Here is a 22,859-nt window from a genome sequence, read left to right as displayed (position 1 = left end):
AAGTGTCCCTGATAGTTGGTCTCAGTTTCAACTAAGACAGTCAATGTTACAATAGTGTAATATTTGTAAAGGACTTAATTTATTTTAAAATTTATTCTTCTATCTCCCTTCCTTTGGGCTGAAAGACATTGCTAGCTGCAATGAATGACTGAGAAATCAGTGAATAAATGGTAAAAAGATGTCAATAAATAACTTGGCTTTTTCCGTATAAAAAGTATTTTCACTTATTGGTGATAAAATGACTTTTATAATGCCTATCGAGTGTGATAGCTTTAATATAAATTTATATTAGTCTTTGACTTTGAGGAGCTGTTTCAGTAAGGATTTGCCAAAAAAATGAAATGACTTCTGTATTTCTCTATATTTTTTTTTAAGCAGTTATGTTGATTTTTCTGACACATGTGGGATTTTGTAATTGAAAACAGTGCATTATATTTTGAGGGAAATCAACTTGTCATTGAGTTGTGATATCTTTATCAGTATTGCAGTGAGAAACCGCAATATATTGCCTTGAATGAAAAAACATTTAATGCTCAGAAAAGAGTTTTCTGAAAATTCTCATTACAGCAGATTCTCTTAAAATTTTTTTAAGCTAATCAAATTTTGAAAGGAAGTTTCTGATAACTACAGTCTTTCCTTGTCAGTTTTTCTAAGGGAATACTTTAAATACTATTGTATTATATAACAATCAGTAGTTTACTTTAGGTAGGAGATTACCGTTCGCCACTTTTTTTGTTTTTTTCCTCTCCAAACAAATAGCCTAAGAAGCAGAATGTGAATGTGTATCTGCAAGGCTAAGTAGATCACTCACAAATGTTTTTTGTTATATTTTTCTTTGACAAGCAGCTTTCATAAAAACAACTTGAAGTTTGTTTCATGCATTTTGAAAATTTGCAGCTATGTTCCCTGGCAAGTCATTTTGGAAACTATTAAAATCAAGTAGATCATAAATGTTAGTCCTATAGTGAATTGACCTGTTAAAGATTTTTCCCATTTTGGCATGTAACTTGAATATTATATGTGTGTGGATTTTGTTGGGTTATCTTCAGTCTCTGATAACAATTTTATTTATCTGAATTGAAACCAAATTTTGTAACTGTTACATATTTATTTTGAATTGTTTTTTCAGACAAGTGGTGCTGTTGTAACAGAGAGCCAGACCTATAAGAAACGAGCTGATTTTTTAAGTAATGATGACTATGCTGTGTATGTGAGGGAGAATATTCAGGTAAGCCTGATGATCAGAAGCTACATAGAAACTACTTTCTGGTACAAAAGTCTGCATAGCTATGGCATTCTTTTGTCCTTTTTCTGTAGGTGGGGATGATGGTTAGGTGCTGCAGAACCTATGAGGAGGTTTGTGAAGGAGATGTAGGAAAAGTTATTAAATTGGATCGAGATGGATTGCATGACCTGAATGTACAGTGTGATTGGCAACAAAAGGGTGGTACTTACTGGGTCAGATATATCCATGTTGAGCTTTTAGGTAAGTTCACTGTTAACTGCTTTTTAATGAAAGAAATGAATGATACGATAATGAAGATACTTTTTTTTTGAGGGGAAAAACGCACTCACCATGCATTTATTCTTGCCACTGCTAGGATTCCCACCACAGAGTTCTGCCTCTCATATCAAGATAGGTGACAAAGTACGTGTGAAAAGCTCTGTTACCACACCGAAATACAAATGGGGATCAGTTACTCACCGAAGTGTGGGAGTTGTCAAAGGTAATGTATATTCAAAATGGGGCATGGGGAGGTAATGAAACCACACAGATTTTTCTGCAGTGTTTAAGGAGAGAATCTTCTATACACACTTACAAATCATGCTGCTTTGTGGAATATTACACGATGATAAGAGTATAGAATGCATTTGATGTCTGTTGACAAATTTACAGACGTGCTTTGTGGCAGCCCATGTTGTTAATGTGTTCACCTGCATTTTGAGCCACTCCATTCACATACAGCAAAGGCCTTTAAGAATCTATGCAGCTTCCTTTTGTAGTTCTCATTTATATTTTAGATGAACCACAAATGGTTTTCCTTTAAGAAGTAAATCTAACTTGAAGACTTCATATGGAAGTGAGGAGCACTAGTGTTAAACTGTAGGAGATGTTATAGAAGTAATCTGTGGGGCATAGATTCCTTAAAGAGATAAAAATTTTGGTCATACTATGTTTATGCTTATAAGTACTCTCTCCCTTTGGAAACTGTTAAAAAAAGAAAAAATCAGAATTAAGGAATTTAAATTGAATAATATATATCTTTAGAAAGATCTTTAGAATTCCCTTTCCCTCTGCCCCTTTCCAGGCTATCTAATAAGTTTAACACATAATTCTATTAAAAAACTAATTTTGAAACTAACTTTATTACGTGTTTCTAATCTGATGTTGCACTGGATACTTTCTGCTTCATTTTGTAGAGGTTTGCAACATATTGTATTTTCTGCATGTTTTTGTCACAGCTTTTAGTGCCAATGGAAAAGACGTCATTGTAGACTTTCCTCAGCAGTCTCATTGGACTGGCTTGTTGTCAGAAATGGAACTGGTCCCCAGCATTCATCCTGGAGTTACGTAAGCGATGATTTACAATTTTCTTAATGTATGTGGGTTATCCTTTAGCCTTGTCTTGATCTATTATGTTGACTTGTGCTAGAATTAAATTGTACCATGAAAACTGCCAGAAATATATTTACTCTTTTTTCTTTTGTAAAATCAGATGTGATGGCTGTCAGATGTTTCCTATCAATGGGCCTAGATTCAAATGCCGAAACTGTGATGATTTTGACTTTTGTGAAACCTGTTTTAAAACCAGGAAGCATAACACCCGACATACTTTTGGCAGAATAAATGAACCGGGTAAGTTTCAGGATCTAAGTGTTCCTTAGATTAATTTAAAATGCACTGAATTTGTTTTTAAAAATAAGTTTTTAAATTTCAGCTCCTTAACATAATGAAATTAGTGTTTGGATTGACCCTCTAGAGAAAAACATTTTTAGCAGATCATAGCACTGCTACAATTGCACATGGTGGACTACACCAAAACATCAACCTTAAGCTTTTTTTGTAGTGTTAAAAAGGCATATAATATGTCTGTGTGACAGTAATTATGTCAGAGTGGTGTTTTCATCTACACCAAGGGTAAAACAAAATTCCTTAATCCTCCTGCCTTTTGCTAATCACCCTAAACATAGGTGAATGGAATCCTCGTTACAGCAGGTGCAGCTTGAAATACCTACAATACCTTCTTACATCTCAGTTGCTCTTCAACAATTGTGGCTATCCGTGTGTGATAGCTCTTGCCTCATTTCGTCCATGATCTGGAGATTCCAGAGAGGTGTGGTAGGAAAGAGAAGCCTTTTGAAAGACTTCATAATCAGTATTTTTTTTTTCTAGGGCAAGAATAGGTGCAGCCATTTTAACTCCAAAACTTTTGGGTTTTGCATTATTTTGCAAAACTTAGCTGACACTAGCTCTTACTTCTTTTTCTGCACCTGTCTAATGTCTGATCCCTAGTATTTGCAAGGTGATGCTGGCTTCTGGACTTAAACTCTTCATATTTACACATAGCCAGTCAAATCGGTTTGGAAAATTAGTAAAACTGATTCCCTAGTAGAAATCATGACCATGCTTTGCATGTGTATAATGGTTTGTCTAAAGGGCAAGAAAGACTTTCCATTAATAAATGGTGTGAATCTGTAATCATAGAATCATTCAGGTTGGAAAATACTCTTGGGATCATCAAGTCCAACCACCAGCCCTACTCTACAAAGTTCTCCCCTACACAGTGTCCCCCAACATCTCATCTAAATGACCCTTACACACATCCAGGGATGATGACTCCAAGACCTTTAGCCATCTTAGTTGCCCTCATATATTCCACTGTCTGACCACTCTGTCTGTGAAAGTTTTTCCTAATGCCCAGTCTGAACCTCCCCTGTTGCAGTTTTAAGCCGTTCCCTCTTGTTCTATCGCTAATCACCTGTGAGAAGAGACCAGCACCAACCTCTCTACAATGTCCTTTCAGGTAGTTGAAGAGTGATGAGGTCTCCCCTCAGCCTTCTCCTCCTCAAACTGAACAGTCCCAGCTCCTTCAATCGCTCCTCATAGGATCTGTTCTCCAGGCCTTTCACCAGCTTCGTTGCCCTCCTCTGCACTCACTCCAGCACCTCGATCTCTCTCTCGTATTGAGGTGCCCAAAACTGGACACAATACTCCAGGTGTGGCCTCACCAGTGCAGAGTACAGGGGACTATCACCTCCCTACTTCTGCTGCTCACACTATTTCTCATACAGGCCAGGATGCCGTTGGCTTTCTTGGCCACCTGGGCACACTGCTGGATCATGTTCAGCTGCTTGTCAATTAGAACCCCCAGATCCTTCTCTTCCAGACAGCTCCAGCCACACCTCCCCAGGCCTGTAGCCATGCATGGGGGTTGTTGTGGCCCAAGTGCAGGACCTGGCACTTGGCCTTGTTGAAGCTCATCCCATTAATGTTGGCCCACTGTCCAATCTCTCCAAATCTCTTTGTAGAGTCTCCCTATCTTCGTGCATATCGACACTCCTGCTTAACTTGGTGTCATCTGTGAAGTTAGTGATGATACACTCTATGTCCTTATCAAGATCATCAATAAAGATGTTGAACAGAAATGGTCCCAACACTGAGCCCTGAGGAACACCACTTGTGACCAGACACCAGCTGGATTTAGTTCCACTGACCACCACTCTCTGGGACTGTCCATCCAGCCAGTGCTTGACCCAGCAGACTTTTTGCTCATCCAGGCCATGAGCAGTCAGTTCTTCTGTCAGAATCCTATGGGGAACTGTGTCCTTCCTGTTGCCCTGGATAGGGTGGAGGACTTACAATGTACTTTTAGTCAGGCTTTCTAGAAGCTACAAATATCATTGAAGGGAAGTAGCAGTGGGATTTTCCAAGGAGAAAATCAGTAACTCATTAAACCACCTCATTCTTGAACAAGATTTGAAATTTTTGAGTGTTGTTACTTAGCTGTGTCTATTTTCTTGTGAAGGATTTTTATTGAGGCTTGGTTGCATCTTTTTCATATGCTATGATGGTGTAGAAATTCATGTGCTTTGGGCCTGTATTTTGAAGTATTTATCACTGTAAATTTTGATTTGTATTTCAAAAGGAAGGACCATTTGAAGTGACTATTTAGTCAAATCTTTTAAGGATTCAATCAGTTTAAAGATTGCATGCGTCTGTAATGTGTTTTTAGGAATTATTCTTATCGTCTTACATTCTGGAAGAGAGTAATTTTCCTTAATTTTTTAATGTTCACTTTTTTACTAAATTATACTTGGTTTCTTGGTACAATCAATCGATTGTATGTGTAAGAGTAGAAAATGTGACTATCCCAAATGACAAGCATGAAAACTTAGAGAGGTAAAGTGCTTTAAAAAAAAAAAAAAAAAAAAAAAAAAAAAAAAAGGAAAAGAAAAAATCTTGAGCCTCTGCCCTTTAAGCGTGAGTAGAATTATCATACCTATGTGACATGCTTCTGTATTCTAGTTTTAGCCTAAATACCTGAAATCTTTGATTTCAATTTCCTTTCGCATTGCTTATGGGTTTAATAAAAGCAATTTTCTTTGAGAGGTACATGCTTAATGTTTCACTTAACCATGCAGGTCAATCTCCTGTGTTTTGTGGGCGTTCTGGAAAGCAGCTGAAGAGACGGCATAGTAACCAGCGGGGAATGTTACTGGATGATTGGTCTAGAATAGTTAAGAATTTGAATGTCTCATCTTCTGTGAATCAGGCTTCACGTCTTATTGATGGTAGTGAGCAGTGCTGGCAGTCTTCTGGCTCACAAGGAAAGGTAACTTTAAGTTGTAACTGGTTTATTCTGGTATGCTTTTTTCTTAAGAGGGTAAGTCTTCACCTCAGTGAAACTTGTTATCTTTGTGTAAGATAGTAGTAAAAACAGACATTTGAAGTACAAAATTATGTTTCTTCATAGTAAATTAGCCTATTGTTTTAAAGCTGTGCTTCATCTTCCTAAATATTTCATGTTAATTATAAGGAATTTGTGTGATCTTCGAATAATTACGCTGTATTTCAATCCTGTAGTTGGTGATATGGTTACAATTGCCTTTTCGGTATAACTGATGACAGTTGTTATTAATAGTCACATTGATTATATTTTACTTAAGTGAGTTTGTTGCAAAACGAAAAGCACCTATGTTCTCAGTAGCTAAAACTGCTGCTAAGTGCTCTCTCACTTGCACAGAATCATAGAATATCTTGAGTGGGAAGGGACCTGTAAGGATCATCAAATCCAACTCCCTGCTCCTCGCAGGGCTACCCAAAACTAAACCATATGACTAAGAGCATCTTCAAACCTGTTGGAGCTCAAGGAGTTTCTAGGCACCGTGACCACTTCCTGGAGAGCCTGTTTCAGTGACTGACCACCCTCTTAGTAAAGACCCTTTTCCTAATGTCCAGCCTAAACTTACTCTGCTGCAGCTTCATTCTATTTTCTTGTGTCCTATCACTGGTTGCTGGAGATGGAAGATCAGCACCTCCTCTTGTGCTGCCCCTCTTGCTGAAGTTGTAGATGGTGATGAGGTTTCCCCTCAGTCTTTTCTAAGCTGAACAAACTGAGTGACCTTGTAAGTCTTGCCCTCAGGACCTTTAACCATCTTAGTTGCCCTCATACAGCCACAGTTTGGTGTCCTTCTTCTATTGAGGTGCTCAAAACTGCATGCCATGCTCAAGGTGAGGCCTCACCAGTGAAGTGTAGAGTGGGACAATCACCTCCCTCAGCTGTCTGGCTCTGCTGTTCTTGATGCACCCCAGGACATGGTTGGCACTTTTGGCTGCCAGGGCACACTGCTGACTCATATTTAACTTGCCATCAACCCGAACCCCCAGATTTATTTCTGTGGGGTTGTTCTCCAGCCTCTTGTCCCAGTTTATATGTATAAGCAGGACTACCTCATTCCAGGTGGACAATCTGGCATTCACTTTTGTTAAATTTCATATGGCTGGTGGTTGCCTAGCTCTCTAGTCTACCCAGATTTCTCCATAAGGCCTCTCTACCCTCAAGGGAGTCCACAGCTCCTCCTAGCATCATCAGCAAACTAGCTTAATGTACGTTCAACTCCTGTGTGCAGATCATTTACAAAATATTCTTCCGTAGTTTATGCTTGGCCAGTTTTATTGGCCTGTAGCACTGCTTTGTGGCCATCTTAGGCTCTGGGATTTGCAGCTAGGCTTCTGTCCAGTGAGTTTTGATGCTCTGTTGGTGGCTGGGCTGAGAGTATCCCCAAGTGCCCTTCCTTCGGGTTGTCTACAGACTGTAAACAAGCATTTACATTATGTCCCATTTCTTGACCTCCAGTGGTACTATACTTTCTCAGTCTTCTCAGTGTTGTTGCTCTTGGGTGGAATAAATAATTTGCTGCAACCGTTTTTCTTGTATTTGAAGGTTCTCTTATATTTGAAAAAGTTTACAGGGTCATTTTCCTTTGACAAGTTGCCATGCACTGCAGCTGTTGTGTACCATTCACTAAAGTTTTTCATGTTTTCTTCCAAAACAGCACACATTTGTTCTTGTTAACCATATGGTGGTCCTAACAATATCTGAAAATGAAATTCTGTGTTTCCCCTAGCACTGGATTCGCTTGGAGATTTTTCCAGATGTTCTTGTTCACAGACTAAAGATGATAGTGGACCCTGCAGACAGCAGTTACATGCCCTCTTTAGTTGTAGTTTCAGGTATGTGTATCTTCTCCAAGAAGTCTGAAAAACACTTTTTTTTTGTATGTTCAACAGTAGGTCTATTTATCTGGTTTCAGTTAATGTAGTCACCTATTTAACATGCATAGTGCCTGTTTATGAAATACACCATACCTTAAAATGTTCTTCTTTTCCATGTTTTGTTTTCTAGGGGGGAATTCCTTAAATAACCTTATAGAGCTAAAGACAATCAATATAAATCCTACAGACACCACAGTGCCTCTTCTCAGTGATTGTACAGAAGTAAGTGAAGTTTGTGGAGAATTACTCTTTTATGCAACAGAAGGATGTTTTGCTGCAAGAGATGAATGAAAAGCATTGTTGTGATTACTAAAGCATGGTATTTTCTTTTCCTTTAACACTATTTCTGACAGTTTACTGAAGTTAATTATCATGATAATTTTTACCGTAATCCCAGTGTAAGTTTATTATAGCCTTAGTAGAAAAGAGATTTTAGGGTTTTTTTGATGTAAATTAATATACTTATGAACCAAGCAGACATCCCAATAAACTTAAATTTGGGGATAATTTTGGTGGGTGATAAAGCTTATTTTGGATAGTAGTTCTGATCTTTTTCAGTAACAGCAAGGAGGAATGCATAATGACTTTTTAGAAGATTGGAAATGAAAACATTCTCAAATTAATAAGGCCATATGTTTGCCTTAAAGTATGAATTATGTAGGGCTGAAAAGCCAGATATTTAAAGTTACAGATTCATTTTGTTAAGGTGGCAAAGTCAAGCAAAAGTTTCAGATTTTTCCTATGTTTTATAAAATTATATAGGGCCCAAAAGATGGCGATTTAGTTTTTTCTTCTTAGTACCACAGATATATTGAGATTGCAATCAAGCAGTGCAGGAGCTCTGGGATTGATTGCAAAATACATGGCCTCAGTATACTGGGACGTATACGTGCAGAGGATGAAGATTTGGCTGCAGTCCCTTTCCTTGCTTCTGATAATGAGGAAGAGGAGGATGACAAAGCTAACACTGGGAGGTAGGTAACTATAGGGGTGGGGGGAAGTGGTAAAGAACCTTACCGTCTATATATTCCTATAATTCAGGAGATTTTTGTAAGAAGAGCAACTTAATTAGGTTGAATTGTAATAAAGAGAAATCATTATCTTAGTTTGTCAGAATTGTAAGTAGATCATCTGTTGATAAATAACTTCTTTAAGATTATCACTCTGGTAAGGTGGTAGCATTTTGTACAGGTCTTCTGCTTCTGCAGTATACTTGGAGTTGAAAACCTAGCTAAAAGCTAGATGTGTTTATACTGGGTATGTGGCACATGTATATTTACTACTGCTCAACAAAACATTCTGGGCTTTTGTTTTGCTTTTATTTGTTACAGCTGCCAATTAACTGTGGTGGTTTAGTTTGAGTACTGAAACTGTTCCAAACTGTAAAATCTGTAATACAGTAAAAAGGTGTCTGTGCTAGATAGCATGCAAGGTTGCTAAGCTGACTTTGTTTTTTTTCACAATACATTCAGTCTTGTTAGAAAGAAGGCAGCTGGACTCGAATCAGCAGCTACAATAAGAACCAAAGTTTTTGTTTGGGGACTGAATGACAAGGACCAACTGGGAGGACTAAAAGGTTCCAAGGTATGTTTGTTGTTTTCATACTTCACTACAAAACAGAAACATCTAAAAATAAAATGTACAGTCTCACACAACTCAAAATGAATTAAAATTTAATCAGAATTTTACAGTTTATCAGAAGCTGCGAGGAGTAGGTTTTAATGGCTTTTTACTATTAAGATGTGTGTATCTGTGCTTGGTGGAAAATTGGAGAAAATTTGCATTTTGGTTGTTACTCTGAAATCCAGTTTGATTTTTAGTAGCTGCTGAATCATTTGTTTTAGGTGATAGTGAACTAATTGTTCTAAAAATGTGTAGCGCTCTATATGTATTTTGTTCCTTTTGAGTTTGCATGCATGAAATTAAGATAATGGTGAACTTTGCTACCATGAGCTGGTGCAATCATCAGGAAAAAAAAAAAAAAAAGATTACTTCTAATATTTTGATTGGTGTAACTTGATTGCAGTTCAGTGTAATACAAGAGGAATTTCGGTCCCATGTGCAGCCATTTATACATAACTTTTTAATACAGTGCAAGAGGGGGAGATACATGGCAGATGTTTAATCTATTTAAGATATTGTTAATGCTCTGTTAATATACATTTCAGATTTCTTTGTTGTAAATAAAATGTATACTATTGTATCCTTAGAGCGTCTTTCAAGAAACAAAAAGTTAACCATTACTGTATTCTTTGGCTTTCTCAGGAAAACTTTACTGTAAAGGAAAATCTTTGTTTATATCACATTTATTTTTTTCCTCAGGTTTTTATTTATCGTGGTTTCAGTATTAAATGCTTAGTTACTGTCTCTTGCCTGGTATATATTAACTGGTATGTGTGAAGTGTCTGAATAATACGGGGAGTTTCATATATTTTAAAAACAAATGTACCTGTTAGATTAACTGGTTTATGACTTAAGAATAGCTCTTCTTTTTAAAGCATAGAACTTTAAAATATGTTGTAATGATTTTTATTTTCTGTCTGCTCTAGATAAAGGTCCCTTCCTTTTCTGAAACCCTGTCTGCTTTGAATGTTGTACAAGTAGCTGGAGGATCTAAAAGCCTTTTTGCAGGTAATGTGAGCTTAAAATATAATTAAAGGGCAGAAATAGATTTCCAGTTGTGAAACATTAATGGTGTTTCAAACTTCTTTTCTTTCATTTTAGTGACTGTAGAGGGTAAAGTATATGCCTGTGGAGAAGCTACAAATGGAAGGCTGGGTTTAGGAATATCTAGTGGAACTGTGCCTATTCCCCGCCAGATTACAGCTCTTAGTAACTATGTGGTAAAGAAGGTGGCTGTTCACTCAGGTACTGACTATTGCTACTCTTATATGCATAAACTTAAAATATTAAGCCTGAAAATAGTTGCTGTGCAGTTTTCTTGTGTGCTGTGATGCCCCAGCATATCTGATATCTTTAAATTTTTTTAAAACAAATACAGGTTACTAAATTCTATCTGTTGCATAAAATGACAGATTAGAACTAATTGTTCTGATAGTAAAATCTGTGAATTTAGGCCATATATGGTTTCTTACTTGCTGGAAGTTAAATTTGGTAACTTCTGAATAGTTCTCAGTCTGATCCAAAGAAAATGTTTTCGTTTTTGAGTATTGCTGAATGGTGGGTTTGTTTTTTCTTTTTTTCTTGCAGCATTGAAAATAGCAAGTTGAGTGATTATTTCATTTTTTTTAATGTGCCAGGAAACCTACTGTCACAAAAGTTTTGTATTCTAAATTAAATCACATAAAAGCCAAAGAAAAGAAACAATGTCTGTTGGCTTGAAAGGCTCGCACAATTACATTGTAGAAGTACAACAGTGACAAAGTTCTGATATTTTTCCTAGACCTGCTGTGTGCTTGAAAGCTTGAAAAATTAACTTTTACACTTCTAGGTGGCCGGCATGCTATGGCATTAACTGTTGACGGAAAGGTATTTTCATGGGGTGAAGGAGATGATGGAAAACTTGGTCACTTCAGTCGAATGTAAGTATACCAAATTGTCTGTATTTCAGTAAGAGAATATGATACAGCACAGCTGACCACCACTATTGACAATGACAGGATTTTTAATACAATGGGAATAAAAAACTGTGTTATGAAAAGATTTTTTTTCATCAGTGTATGTCAGCATTTGTAGCAAATGCTGGCATTTGTAGCAGTCTTCAGCCATTTGAAAAGGAAGCATTCAATTAATATAATACTTGGAAAATACTTAGTGGATAAAATCTTTAATAGTATTTTTGAATGTCACTGATGAAATGGCACACTTCTGGACACAGAGTTTTTGGTTACTCTTGTATGGTATGGTTTACAGAGGTGCATTGAGGTGTAAAACCATAGCAGTTTTACACTCCTGAGCTGTACCAGTTTGTAATGTAAGCCTGACAGAGTACTTTGTAACCCTTTTCTTTAGGCTTCTGTTCCCAAACTTGTTATCCGGAAATAGATTTCTTCCACTTTTCAGTAATACATAATTTAATTTGCCACGCAACAGCTTTGAGGAAAATTGGAATTGTCTCAGGATTTTTCTTTGTATGCACCACAGCACAATGTTTTGAAAGGAAAAACAAAAATAAAGATAAACATAGGCCACGGGGAGATCTTTATTTGTCATTCTGGTATATTTTGAAGACCTTCTCAGACTAAATTAAAAAAAAATTACAGCGCCTGACTCAGATGGTTAATATGTGACAACAAATAAACGTTCGTTAGAGGTATGTGTGTCAGATCAATGAAAAGGGAAGTCTAGGTTAATCAGTACTGCTTATTGTTTGACTGTCTCATGCTTTCTGTAATTTTATTAAAAGCATGACTTGGAACTCATGGGAGCCAATTTTGCAGCGGCCATGCATAATTTTATAAAACCTTAATAGTGACTCCAATACATGGTCAAAATTAGAAACCTTGAGTTGAAACTCTTCCCTGAATTTAGAGAATATTTTTATCATACGAATAGTAAAAGTTTCCCGTACACTCATAGAAGCCTAACAGTAGGTTCCAGTTCTAATTTCTCTCTTGTAACGAACAAAGTTGGGATGGGAGTGTCCTCTTTTAATTTTACTATCTGACACTGTGCCCACAGCTCAACCGTGGGCAGTGACGGGATACCAGTTTTCACTTTGTATTACACACTTTTTAATTGATCCATCACTTTGGTATTTTGACTCTGTCATCTAAATTTTGCAGTGTATTCATAAAATATTTCTTTCAATAAACTTTGAAGTACATTAAAATAGTGTAAACTTCAGATTTATGGTGCTACTAAAGCATACATATTGGAATCACAATGTTGCATCTTTAGATTACTAATAGTGCTCAAAACTTTTTGGATTATGAAGGTTGGAGTATATTGTGCGACTTTTTCATAATTAACACAATGAATTCTTTACTCATTTTTTTTCTAGGAACTGTGATAAACCCAGATTGATAGAAGCATTGAAAACCAAACGCATCCGTGACATTGCTTGTGGCAGTTCCCACAGTGCTGCCATTACCTCTAGTGGTGAACTGTATACATGGGGTCTTGGAGAATATGGAAGGCTAGGACATGGAGATAATACCACCCAGCTGAAGCCCAAGATGGTAAAATAAATGTTTCTTGTCTCTGATGAAACGTGAATCTGTATGTGTTTTTAATAAATGATAAAGCGAAAGTAAAGCCAAAAACCATGAAAGCAGTATGAAGATGGAGTGATCTAAATAAGGTTTTGGTATACATACCTGTAATAAATGGCAAGCTATTTCAGAGACCAAAAAGATCCAGTCTTGCTTTCTTGGGAAATGATGTCAAATGGCTAGTGCTGTTTTGAACATTCATGTCCTACATCTACTTTGGCATGTAGCTGGAAGTTGCTACTGTCATCTAGTGATGTTGGATCCTGAGTGAGGAAGGCTTGATAATCCCTTGCTAAATGGCATGGCTCAGACTGGGCACAATGAACAAGATCAGTCATAAGAGCTTGAAAATGTCTGTAAGGTTTTAAAACATAGTTTCTTTTAAATGCCTTGCTTGCTTTTTCTGTTTTATAGGTTAAAGTGCTCCTTGGCCACAGAGTCATTCAAGTTGCTTGTGGAAGCAGAGATGCTCAGACTCTTGCTTTGACAGATGAAGGTAGGAATATCTTGTTTCAGAGCTTTCTAGCCCATGGGAATACTGTGATCATTGTTTGACCTGCAGTTTGATGTTTGTTAGGTTTGGTGTTTTCTTGGGGTGATGGTGATTTTGGAAAACTGGGCCGAGGAGGAAGTGAAGGATGCAACATTCCTCAGAACATTGAAAGACTGAATGGCCAAGGCGTTTGTCAAATTGAGTGTGGTGCGCAGTTCTCATTGGCACTGACCAAGTCAGGAGTGGTATGGACATGGTATGTTACATTTGCCAGAAAGCATTACCAAAGTAATTGCTAAGTATATGTTGCATTTATTGCTGTTTGACTGTCTTAACTCCATCTGTGCCTTGTTTGTGTGCTTCCTCTTTTAAATTGGTGGCTCTTTGAGACAGGCTGTGGTCTGTTCAATTACTCTAACACCTTGTTTTGTAACATGCTCCACTGTGTATTGTACTCTATTAGGATGTCTGGGTCTTACTGAATTAGTGGAGGAAGTGGAAGATCATTGCCTCTCTTGAGAGCAATGGAGCTTGTAAAGGAATGTTAATTTAAGACTGGAGTGGAGTGGGAAAAAGAGAACCTGAGAATCAGTTTGGAGCTAAAGCAGAGACTGTGAGTAAGGATATGCTAAACTTCAGAGGGGATTGAAGAATTTCCTTGGAAACACAGGGTCTCTACAGAGCTCATTGCTGGTTGGAAGGCCACTGAATTGTCAGTAATGATTCCTTGAAGCAAGAACTCTTATGAGTTGATCACTGAGAGTTATTCAGAAATCCTTTCAATTTTTCTGTTAGTCTGAGGCTTCTCCTTGGTTTTGAACGCAAACGTTTTTTTTAGTTTATAAACATTTCTGTAAAATTTCAGAGCATGTATGGCAGATCAGTGTCAGAGCTCTAACCAGATGAAGGTTTTGCCCCATCCTTGTGTGATAAGACTGTGACCCGTTTGATGTACATCAAAGCTAAGATGACTTTAATGATTTTAAGATGACTTAAAATGATAATTTTTGTTGTATTGTTTATCAGCAATTGATGAATGATAAAAAGAGAAATGCACAAAACTTCTGTTTTAAGAATAGCAGTAACTTATAAAAAGGGAGAAAAGCTTTTAGCAGAGATGTCATTTCTCAGTGTGGCCACTGCAAACTATTTTTCTCTGTTGCATTCCCGTCTCTTTTAAATTCTTTTTTTGTAGTGATGGAAGAAGTAAGAGGAAAGGAAACTTGACAGTCTTCAAGAACTCTTTTGATTTAGAAAGCTGCATTGACAGAGGGATTTGTAAACAATATAATTGTTTTGAATTTTATGTTTATTATCTGTTGCAGGGGTAAGGGTGACTACTTCAGGCTAGGCCATGGCACAGATGTACATGTACGAAAGCCACAAGTTGTGGAAGGACTGAGGGGTAAAAAAATTGTGCATGTGGCTGTAGGCGCACTCCATTGTCTAGCTGTTACTGACACTGGACAGGTATGTTGTGTATCACTTACCTTTCCCATTTTCCCTTGATCCAGAAAGGAATAAACTAAACTGTTGAGAAAGAAGAGTGTAAAAGTATCAGTGCTGGTTAAAAAGCAAATAAGTATCATTAGAACTTTTTATTCCGTTTAAAGTCCTGAATAAATATAAGTGGCTTTTGTAATATTTTTCTACTTTATGTAGTATCTCATCATCAGTTTCCTGCTTCTATTGAAATGCAAAAGCAGTCAGAGTGTTCTGGACAGATCTTTCTGCTGTGATCCAACATTGTCATTTTACTGATTCAGATCTCCAATCTAATTACTGTGCAGCTCATTTTTCTAACTTACTGTTCGCTGTGAACACTGATCAATTTATAAATCAACTGATGATTTATGAATTGGCAATGACTTATGAATCATCTGGTAGTGTTGCTTCGATATTTTTTTTTTCCTTTTAATGTATAATAATGCCTGCCTTGTTTAATGGGGAAAAAGAAGGTCACAGCAATAGGGTCTCTAAAGTGTTCTAGATGAATAATAGAAATTGCTAAGATTACTTTTTAGGAATTTTTAATAGAACAGTTAAATGAGGCAACAAGTGAAGCAAAATAATATGTGAAAATGTTTACTGGCAGGTTTATGCTTGGGGTGATAATGACCATGGGCAACAAGGCAATGGAACTACTACAGTCAATAGGAAGCCCACTCTTGTCCAGGGCTTGGAAGGCCAGAAGATCACTCGGGTTGCTTGTGGATCTTCCCACAGTGTAGCGTGGACAACAGTGGATGTAGCTACACCATCTGTTCATGAACCAGTACTTTTCCAGACAGCGAGGGACCCTTTAGGTGCTTCTTATCTTGGTTGGTATTTATTACTGTACTTTTTTTTTAATGCCATTGGAGAGTTAGTTGTGTATGTGGTTTGATATGTGATAGAAGAGTGCAAAAAGAAAACTGTCTTTCAAAAAATCCACCACAAAACAAAAACCATACATATCTCTCAAAAAAACCCCCCAACAAAACCTCTGCCTGAAAGTGGAAGTGGTAAAGGAATTGTTCAGAATTAGCATTAGTTTGAACTTTTATTGTTCTTCAGGAAATTAAAATGCAAGATACTTTATCAAATGCTCCAGAGACTTTGCCTTTAATATGCGTTAGAGTTTTATGGAGGTAATAGTAGATGGATGCTACTGTAATATTAGTCTTCTTACATGTAACCTCTTGCTACAGTTCCTGATGCTACCGTTACCTTTTGTTTCTGAGGTAGGTGACTTAAGAATTAGAGTGACAAAACAGCAGTGTTTTGTGTTGAAAATAAAAGCACCAAACATTTTGCTAATTAAGCTTTTCCATGAACAAGGCAGTGTATTTAAAAAAGAGCAAGATCTACATATATGGTTTATTTGATTAGTATTTTTAAGAGTACTTAATAAATGCTCTTGCTATTTGAGAAATTTCTTTGTAAATAGAACTTGGTTTAGATGCTGATCACCAAAATATTTATCTCTGTATTTACTCTTCATGTGTAAGTAAAAAGGTGGAAAACTATTTTATGAAAGCCCTTGCTGAAAAGCCTCAGTATGGACTTTAATGTTGTAACTGTAGGCACTGCAGTTTAAGAATCTACTGTGGAGTTAGTTTTAGAGTCAACTTTCTGTTTTAACAAGACATAAGATAAATAAGTTCCAGTTACATATTACACCGCTAAAACTGCTTGCCTTCTCTTTTTTGCTCACTGCAGGTGTTCCTTCAGATGCAGATTCTTCTGCTGCCAGTAACAAAATTAGTGGGGCAAACAGTTCCAAGCCAAATCGTCCTTCCCTTGCTAAGATTCTCCTTTCTCTTGATGGGAATGTTGCCAAACAGCAGGCATTATCTCATATACTGATGGCATTACAAATCATGTACGCCAGGTAGGCATGCAAACATTCTTGTCTTTTGCAGAGCAAAAGATGACATAGTTTACCATGTCTTAGGGTGTCTTGAGTTAGGTGTAACTTGTTTCACAAGTTTGAACTTCTCAGGATAGGCCTCAGCTTTGTTTAAATTTTCTTTTGATGTTGATGTTAGGTTTATGCTGTTGTGTTTTCTTCACATAAGTTCCCAGTGCCTGGGGAAAAAAAATGTTTACTTGGAAATTCTCAAATAAATCATGTAAAAGTGTAAGTCAACCGTGATAGATGATATGGAGCAAGCAGTGGGGGACAGGGTGAAAAAAACAATAAAACTTTACAATGTCCTTCTTGTTGTTGGTAGACAACAGGGTATTTGTGCTAAAATTTATGAAGAGAAACTCATGTAAAATAGTGTCCCTGAAACACAGTATTTAAGTGTCAGGCCCAAAGGAGAATGGAGATAAGCTACTCTAAATTCCAGAGCTTGGAAAACTTTCCTTATTTTGTTAAGAAAAGCTAATATGGCTTTTTCTAAGTTTAACAAAGGACTATAATTAGGTTCATGTTAATCTGTACTGAATGATTTCAGGGATGCAGTTGTTGGAGCTTTGATGCCTGCAAGTATGATTGCACCAGTAGAATGTCCTTCTTCATCGCCAGCCCCCCCATCAGATGCTACTTCTACAGGAAGCCCTGCAAATGGAGATGAATGCATGCTTGTAGGAGATATAGAAGAGAGACTGAGCCCAAACCCATGGCAGGACAGGAGAGGGGAGGTAAGGTGTCAGATTAATTTTTCCATCAGCATTTAACATTAAAGCTGAAAAATATTGTCTCATCTAGGTTGATAATAGCAGAGATTAAACAGTTTTTTCATGCTCTAATTTCAGGAGTGGGTACTCTGCATATGTCAGATTTGGAAAAAGTAACATTTAGTGTGAAATCAGTTTTGAACTTTCAGAATGCACTCTGTCATTTAAATGCAACTGTGATTTCTAATAGTATTTTAGAGTTAGCATGAAAATATTAACCATTTGACTAGATATTAAATACTAGATTAAAAAAAAAAAGTCAAGACTAAGGAAATACTTGATCATTACTTAATGAAATGTAATTGTAAGCTTAGATCAACAAATGTAGACAGAAGGGCCTGAATGGAATTCTACTCCTTTAATTCCCATCTGCTAACATAAGCAGAAAAAATAAGAGGCTTACTACTGAAGAGATCTTTTCCTTTAAAAAACTATTAATTTAACATGTATTGTTAGGGCTTTTCTGCATTGTATGCTTTCCTGCAGGCACTGATGTTTTATTGTATGTTTTTGTAGCAGCTGGTATTGTGGGGATGTTGGCTGGTTTACTGTACTAGGAACGTAAATAGAAGTTAAAAATACAGGGAGCAATCTGTTGGTTTTGAATTTATGGCTGTTTTTCATTTGCTGCTGTGTTTGAACATAAGCCCTCCTAGTAAATAGTTATACTCTTAAAGGTCTTACAGTAACTTGTTGCAGCTTTTCTTAGTTATTATTTGTTTTGGCTAGGTTGTTTCTTCGGAAGATGCTGTGACACCGTCTGCTGTAACTCCCTCGGCTGCTGCAGCCTCTTCCCGTCCTTTCATTCCAGTCACAGATGATCCTGGAGCTGCCAGTATCATTGCAGAAACCATGACAAAAACCAAAGAAGTAATGTTGTCAATACCTTACATAAAATCTAAGTCATATCATGCTTTTATCAAGCAGTTTTGCTGTTTTTGTGCTTTTAAAGTTATTCTGTAAATGAAGGCATTTTTTTTAAATCTATCCAAAACCAGACGGACTTCTTTTTTTTTTTTTTTCTGATGTTAAAGGAGGTTAGCTTTAGGAAACCATTTTCAGTTGAGAAATGTATTTAACAGTAGGTTAATTTGGGGGTTCTATAATCCCAGATTTATGAATTGTGTTTTAAAATACCTTTAAACTTCTTCAGAGAATTTATTCAATGAAGTATTTTTCATCTCCACTGTCTAAATATTTCTGAATTTTTTTTTTTTCTAGGATGTAGAAAGTCAGAGTAAAGTGTCTGGCCCAGAACCACAGTACTTGGATGAGTTTACTAGTCTCTTAGTACCAGATGACACGCGAGTCATGGTTGACCTGCTAAAGCTTGCTGTGTCCAACCGAGCAGGTGACAAGGGAAGAGATGTTCTTTCGGCTGTGCTGTCTGGTATGGGCACAGCTTACCCGCAGGTCAGGTTTTGTTTCTGTTGCATTTTAACTTTGTCTAGAATATTTTCTTGTATTTGAAGTGCAGTTCAGCATATAGAGAAACTTAATAAACATGAAAATTTCATTTGAAGTTAAATGCATCTGAACTTTTATGATTTTAATGGTAATATAACATGAATACATGCATGTGCTACAAATGTCAGTAATAAGCTATTTTCTTAATTTGTCATGCTGAAATTAGACACTAAAATAGAAGCTTAATGAACTGTATTTATATATTGGAGCAATGGCTGTGGTTATTGGAATGAAGCTGAATTAACTGAGCCCTCTTTCCTAGACCTGGGGAATGTTAGTTTAGAAACTTCCATGTTGGTTTTGGTTTGCATATGGGTTTACTTCTCAAATTGATGCAGTCGTCATTACTAACTAAACCTGCTGTTAATAATACAGTAATTCAGTTAACAATACAGAAATTTTTCTTTATTTTAAAAATTTACATTTGATGCATTGAAGTTTCTAATTATTTACGAAGTATCCGTTGGTGTGGGTTTTTCTGGGACAACTGACAAACCGAATTAATAAATGCTGTGATCTTGGATACCAGCAGCTATATGAAAGAATGTTACAAATCATAAATTATTTATAGAATATCTGCTTACAGTAATGAACTGAAAGTTGTTTAATGTTTCTTGTAGCTTTACCCTTCAAATATTTTTTTCTAATCAGTAACAATGCATTGGCTTTTAGCTTAGGAATTTTTCTAGCTTTAACAACATAAAAAAAAGTATTTTTTAATTAATGTGATGTTTTCTGAATTCTGATTCATAAACTGATGGATTCATTTATTTTAAATTTCTTGGACTGATCAAACTTCCTTTTTGTAAAGTGTATGTTTTTCTTTTCTTAGGTTGCTGATATGTTGTTGGAGCTGTGTGTTACTGAACTAGAAGATGTAGCAACTGATTCACAAAGTGGTCGCCTCTCTTCACAACCAGTTGTTGTAGAAAGCAGCCATCCATATACTGATGATACATCTTCTAGTGGCACAGTTAAAATACCAGGTATAGGATTATTAAAGTTAGATTACTAAAATTCAGTTAACTTCAAGACTGCATACATAAACTTTTTCCTTAGCTTGAAAAAAACTGTATTGAACTTTTGAAACCATGTTATGTATCCTGTTGCTATAATAAAGTATTTCTTAAAACACTTACGTGCTGCATGAGCATCTTGATCCTGTGAAATGTGCATTTTCGGGTCCACTGGCTATAACTGCAGCTGTATGTCACTGCTGTTTTCCATTCAGTTATGAAGCTGAGAAGGACTGAGTCTTTTTCAGGGTCAGTAACTGAACACCTATCTTCTAGTCCTGAGCATTTGGGAAATGCTTTTTTGTTTTAACACTGTCTTTTAATACTTCCTTTAGTATGTTACCTAGTACTTTTCAAAAGGTACAGTCAACAAAGAGCTATTTGCCTTAACTGTAAATAGACACTTTTTGTCTGTTGCAACTTTAGTTAGGAATGTTCTGAGTATAGTTTTCTGTTTGCTAGCCCCTGCTCACATGAGCTTGCTATGATGTAAGCCTTTCAAAGAGAAGAAATTGCAGACAGATAATGTCATTAAAGCAAAGGAAATTACTTTTATTAATGACTGCTGTGGCTTCCAACCAACTGTTTGATTTCATGTGAATTTCTAAAATACTGCATTTGTTTGTGGTATTGATTGCTCTGTAGAAATGTGTAAACTCTTTGTTGCTGTTTAGGTGCTGAGGGACTGAGGGTAGAATTTGATCGCCAGTGTTCTACAGAGCGGCGTCATGATCCACTCACCATAATGGATGGTGTCAACAGAATTGTTTCCGTCCGATCAGGTTATGAGAACTAGTGCTTTTCAAAGATGTCTTGTGTAATTTACTGTTAAAAGCTGAATGAAATGTACCACTGTCTGTGACTGATATATTGTGAGAGATAGGCCAGCAACGTAACTATCAACTATCTAAATTGATACTCTGTTTTAAAATAAAAAAATATATAGCATCTAGACACAGACGTGTAAGAGTGATCTGGCATCTTTGAATATAGAGAATCTCTCGGAAGAGCATGTTGTCATACTCTCCCTAGGAACAGTTAGAGTGTAAAAAATCGGTGTTTAGCACCCCTGACAACATCTCTAAATTTCTGTATAATTAAAGTATATTTTAACAAATTGGCATACATTTGGAAAAGGATTCTTTTGTTAGATTTTTTCTTTTTCAAGTCAGGCTTATGGAAATTTGAGTTTTCGTACAGTCAAGACAAATGCTCTTTTGCTGTTGAATGCCTAAAATAATACCTAGACTCGTTCTCTTTCCATTTCCTACTCTGGCTATGTATGTAACACTACATGAAATCTTCACATCTTTTATCCTGTTATCTCTGATTTAATTTTTAAGTACTACTAATTTGCAGTAGATTTTAGAGGAATATTTTTAATCTCATAAAATTTTACCATGAAGCTACCCATACATTGTATCATGTGCAAGGGTCTTGATAGTTACTGTCTGTGCTTAACGTTTCTGAGCAGTCATGATGTGAGCTTTTACTGTTGACCCATTTTCCCCCAGACTGTTTCAGATGCACATATGTTTAATTATTGAGCTATTTCTGATTGGATACCTGGTTGGAAAAAATCTGTAAAGCTCTAATTAATATATTATTTGTAATGTATTATTTGTATATGTAATTAATATATATTTTTAGTAAGATATCATTGTCTTTTGAATATGGTATTAAAAGTACTGGAAGTATCTGTTAACAGTGCTAGTTGATCTGTATAAGACAAGTTTCATTAATATAACATCTTTATAGTTACGTTCATGTGCTTTACATAGCTTTTTTTTCTTGAATGTGTTTGTGATGTTTATAATACATAACCATGGAGTGAAGTTGCTTTTGATGAGTGGCTTGCATGTTGGCTCAGACAGTATAGACGAATATGTTCATATTACCTGCTGTGACAGGTCGTGAGTGGTCAGACTGGTCTAGTGAATTGCGAATTCCAGGGGATGAACTAAAATGGAAATTCATCAGTGATGGCTCTGTGAATGGATGGGGATGGCGATTCACTGTTTACCCTATCATGCCAGCTGCAGGTAAGGTATCATATATGATGTTTACCAAAGGGCAATTTACTTGTCTGTTTTTTGCAGTTGCATTTACTTCATGATATTTACATGCCAAAGTTCAATAGTTCATTTACAGTCATACTAAGAGAACATTTTGATTCATACTTAGCAAACATTTTCAACAAAGTCTTGAGAGATGCACTTGTACATAAGGAAGAGATAAGAGATAATTTTGTAATCGCTCTAGTTTGCCTCTTCATCGGTGAAGAAAGGATGCTTTTGAGATACAATTCATCTGAAATTTTTCTTTTTTTAAATGCATCTGTTTTGGAATTGGGTCAATTATTTAATGAAAGTACTTCCCTCTTTTCTTCCAATCCCTTCAGAGGGAGGTGGAACGGAACAACTCAGATGCAGACTGGAACTCGACTGCTGTGTTTGGTCAGCTAAATCCTGCCTATGTTCTGTTCTTATTTCAGTCTGAGGACAAATCCTTCCCACCTTTTTTGTTTGTTTTTGCTTTATGTTTCTTGCAGGTCCTAAAGACCTTCTCTCAGATCGTTGCATTCTTTCATGTCCCTCAATGGATTTGGTTACGTGCTTGTTGGATTTTCGCTTAAATTTTGCTTCCAACAGGAGTATAGTTCCTCGCTTGGCAGCTTCTCTTGCAGCTTGTGCTCAACTGAGTGCCTTAGGTAGGTATAATCTTAAATTGTCTGTTCGTTTAAAGTTAAAATGATTGTTTTAAAT

The 22,859-nt window shown here is 36.4% G+C and overlaps 1 protein-coding gene across 1 annotated transcript in view; it reads left to right on the top strand.

The window, feature by feature from the left end:
- The window catches only part of HERC2 (HECT and RLD domain containing E3 ubiquitin protein ligase 2), a 110,592-nt gene that overhangs the window by 60,409 nt on the left and 27,324 nt on the right, over window positions 1-22,859 (top strand). Inside the window, exons 48-73 of the mRNA XM_026856588.1 lie at window positions 1,130-1,228; window positions 1,318-1,486; window positions 1,602-1,727; window positions 2,464-2,572; window positions 2,718-2,857; window positions 5,644-5,834; window positions 7,630-7,735; window positions 7,908-7,999; window positions 8,576-8,751; window positions 9,250-9,361; window positions 10,327-10,408; window positions 10,502-10,645; window positions 11,229-11,319; window positions 12,741-12,918; window positions 13,366-13,447; window positions 13,529-13,700; window positions 14,770-14,914; window positions 15,540-15,765; window positions 16,646-16,817; window positions 17,389-17,575; window positions 18,341-18,481; window positions 18,833-19,024; window positions 19,911-20,064; window positions 20,769-20,876; window positions 22,005-22,136; window positions 22,646-22,804. Of these exons, the coding sequence (XP_026712389.1) occupies window positions 1,130-1,228; window positions 1,318-1,486; window positions 1,602-1,727; window positions 2,464-2,572; window positions 2,718-2,857; window positions 5,644-5,834; window positions 7,630-7,735; window positions 7,908-7,999; window positions 8,576-8,751; window positions 9,250-9,361; window positions 10,327-10,408; window positions 10,502-10,645; window positions 11,229-11,319; window positions 12,741-12,918; window positions 13,366-13,447; window positions 13,529-13,700; window positions 14,770-14,914; window positions 15,540-15,765; window positions 16,646-16,817; window positions 17,389-17,575; window positions 18,341-18,481; window positions 18,833-19,024; window positions 19,911-20,064; window positions 20,769-20,876; window positions 22,005-22,136; window positions 22,646-22,804 (3,685 nt within the window). The remainder of the gene's footprint in view (window positions 1-1,129; window positions 1,229-1,317; window positions 1,487-1,601; window positions 1,728-2,463; window positions 2,573-2,717; window positions 2,858-5,643; window positions 5,835-7,629; window positions 7,736-7,907; window positions 8,000-8,575; window positions 8,752-9,249; window positions 9,362-10,326; window positions 10,409-10,501; window positions 10,646-11,228; window positions 11,320-12,740; window positions 12,919-13,365; window positions 13,448-13,528; window positions 13,701-14,769; window positions 14,915-15,539; window positions 15,766-16,645; window positions 16,818-17,388; window positions 17,576-18,340; window positions 18,482-18,832; window positions 19,025-19,910; window positions 20,065-20,768; window positions 20,877-22,004; window positions 22,137-22,645; window positions 22,805-22,859) is intronic.

The sequence above is a fragment of the Athene cunicularia genome (assembly GCF_003259725.1).
Source record: "Athene cunicularia isolate RWA chromosome 1 unlocalized genomic scaffold, athCun1 chr1_part1, whole genome shotgun sequence".
NCBI classification, from domain to species: Eukaryota; Metazoa; Chordata; class Aves; order Strigiformes; family Strigidae; genus Athene; species Athene cunicularia.
The sequence above is the reverse complement of the archived record's forward strand: the minus strand, read 5'-3'. Positions and strand labels throughout refer to the sequence as shown.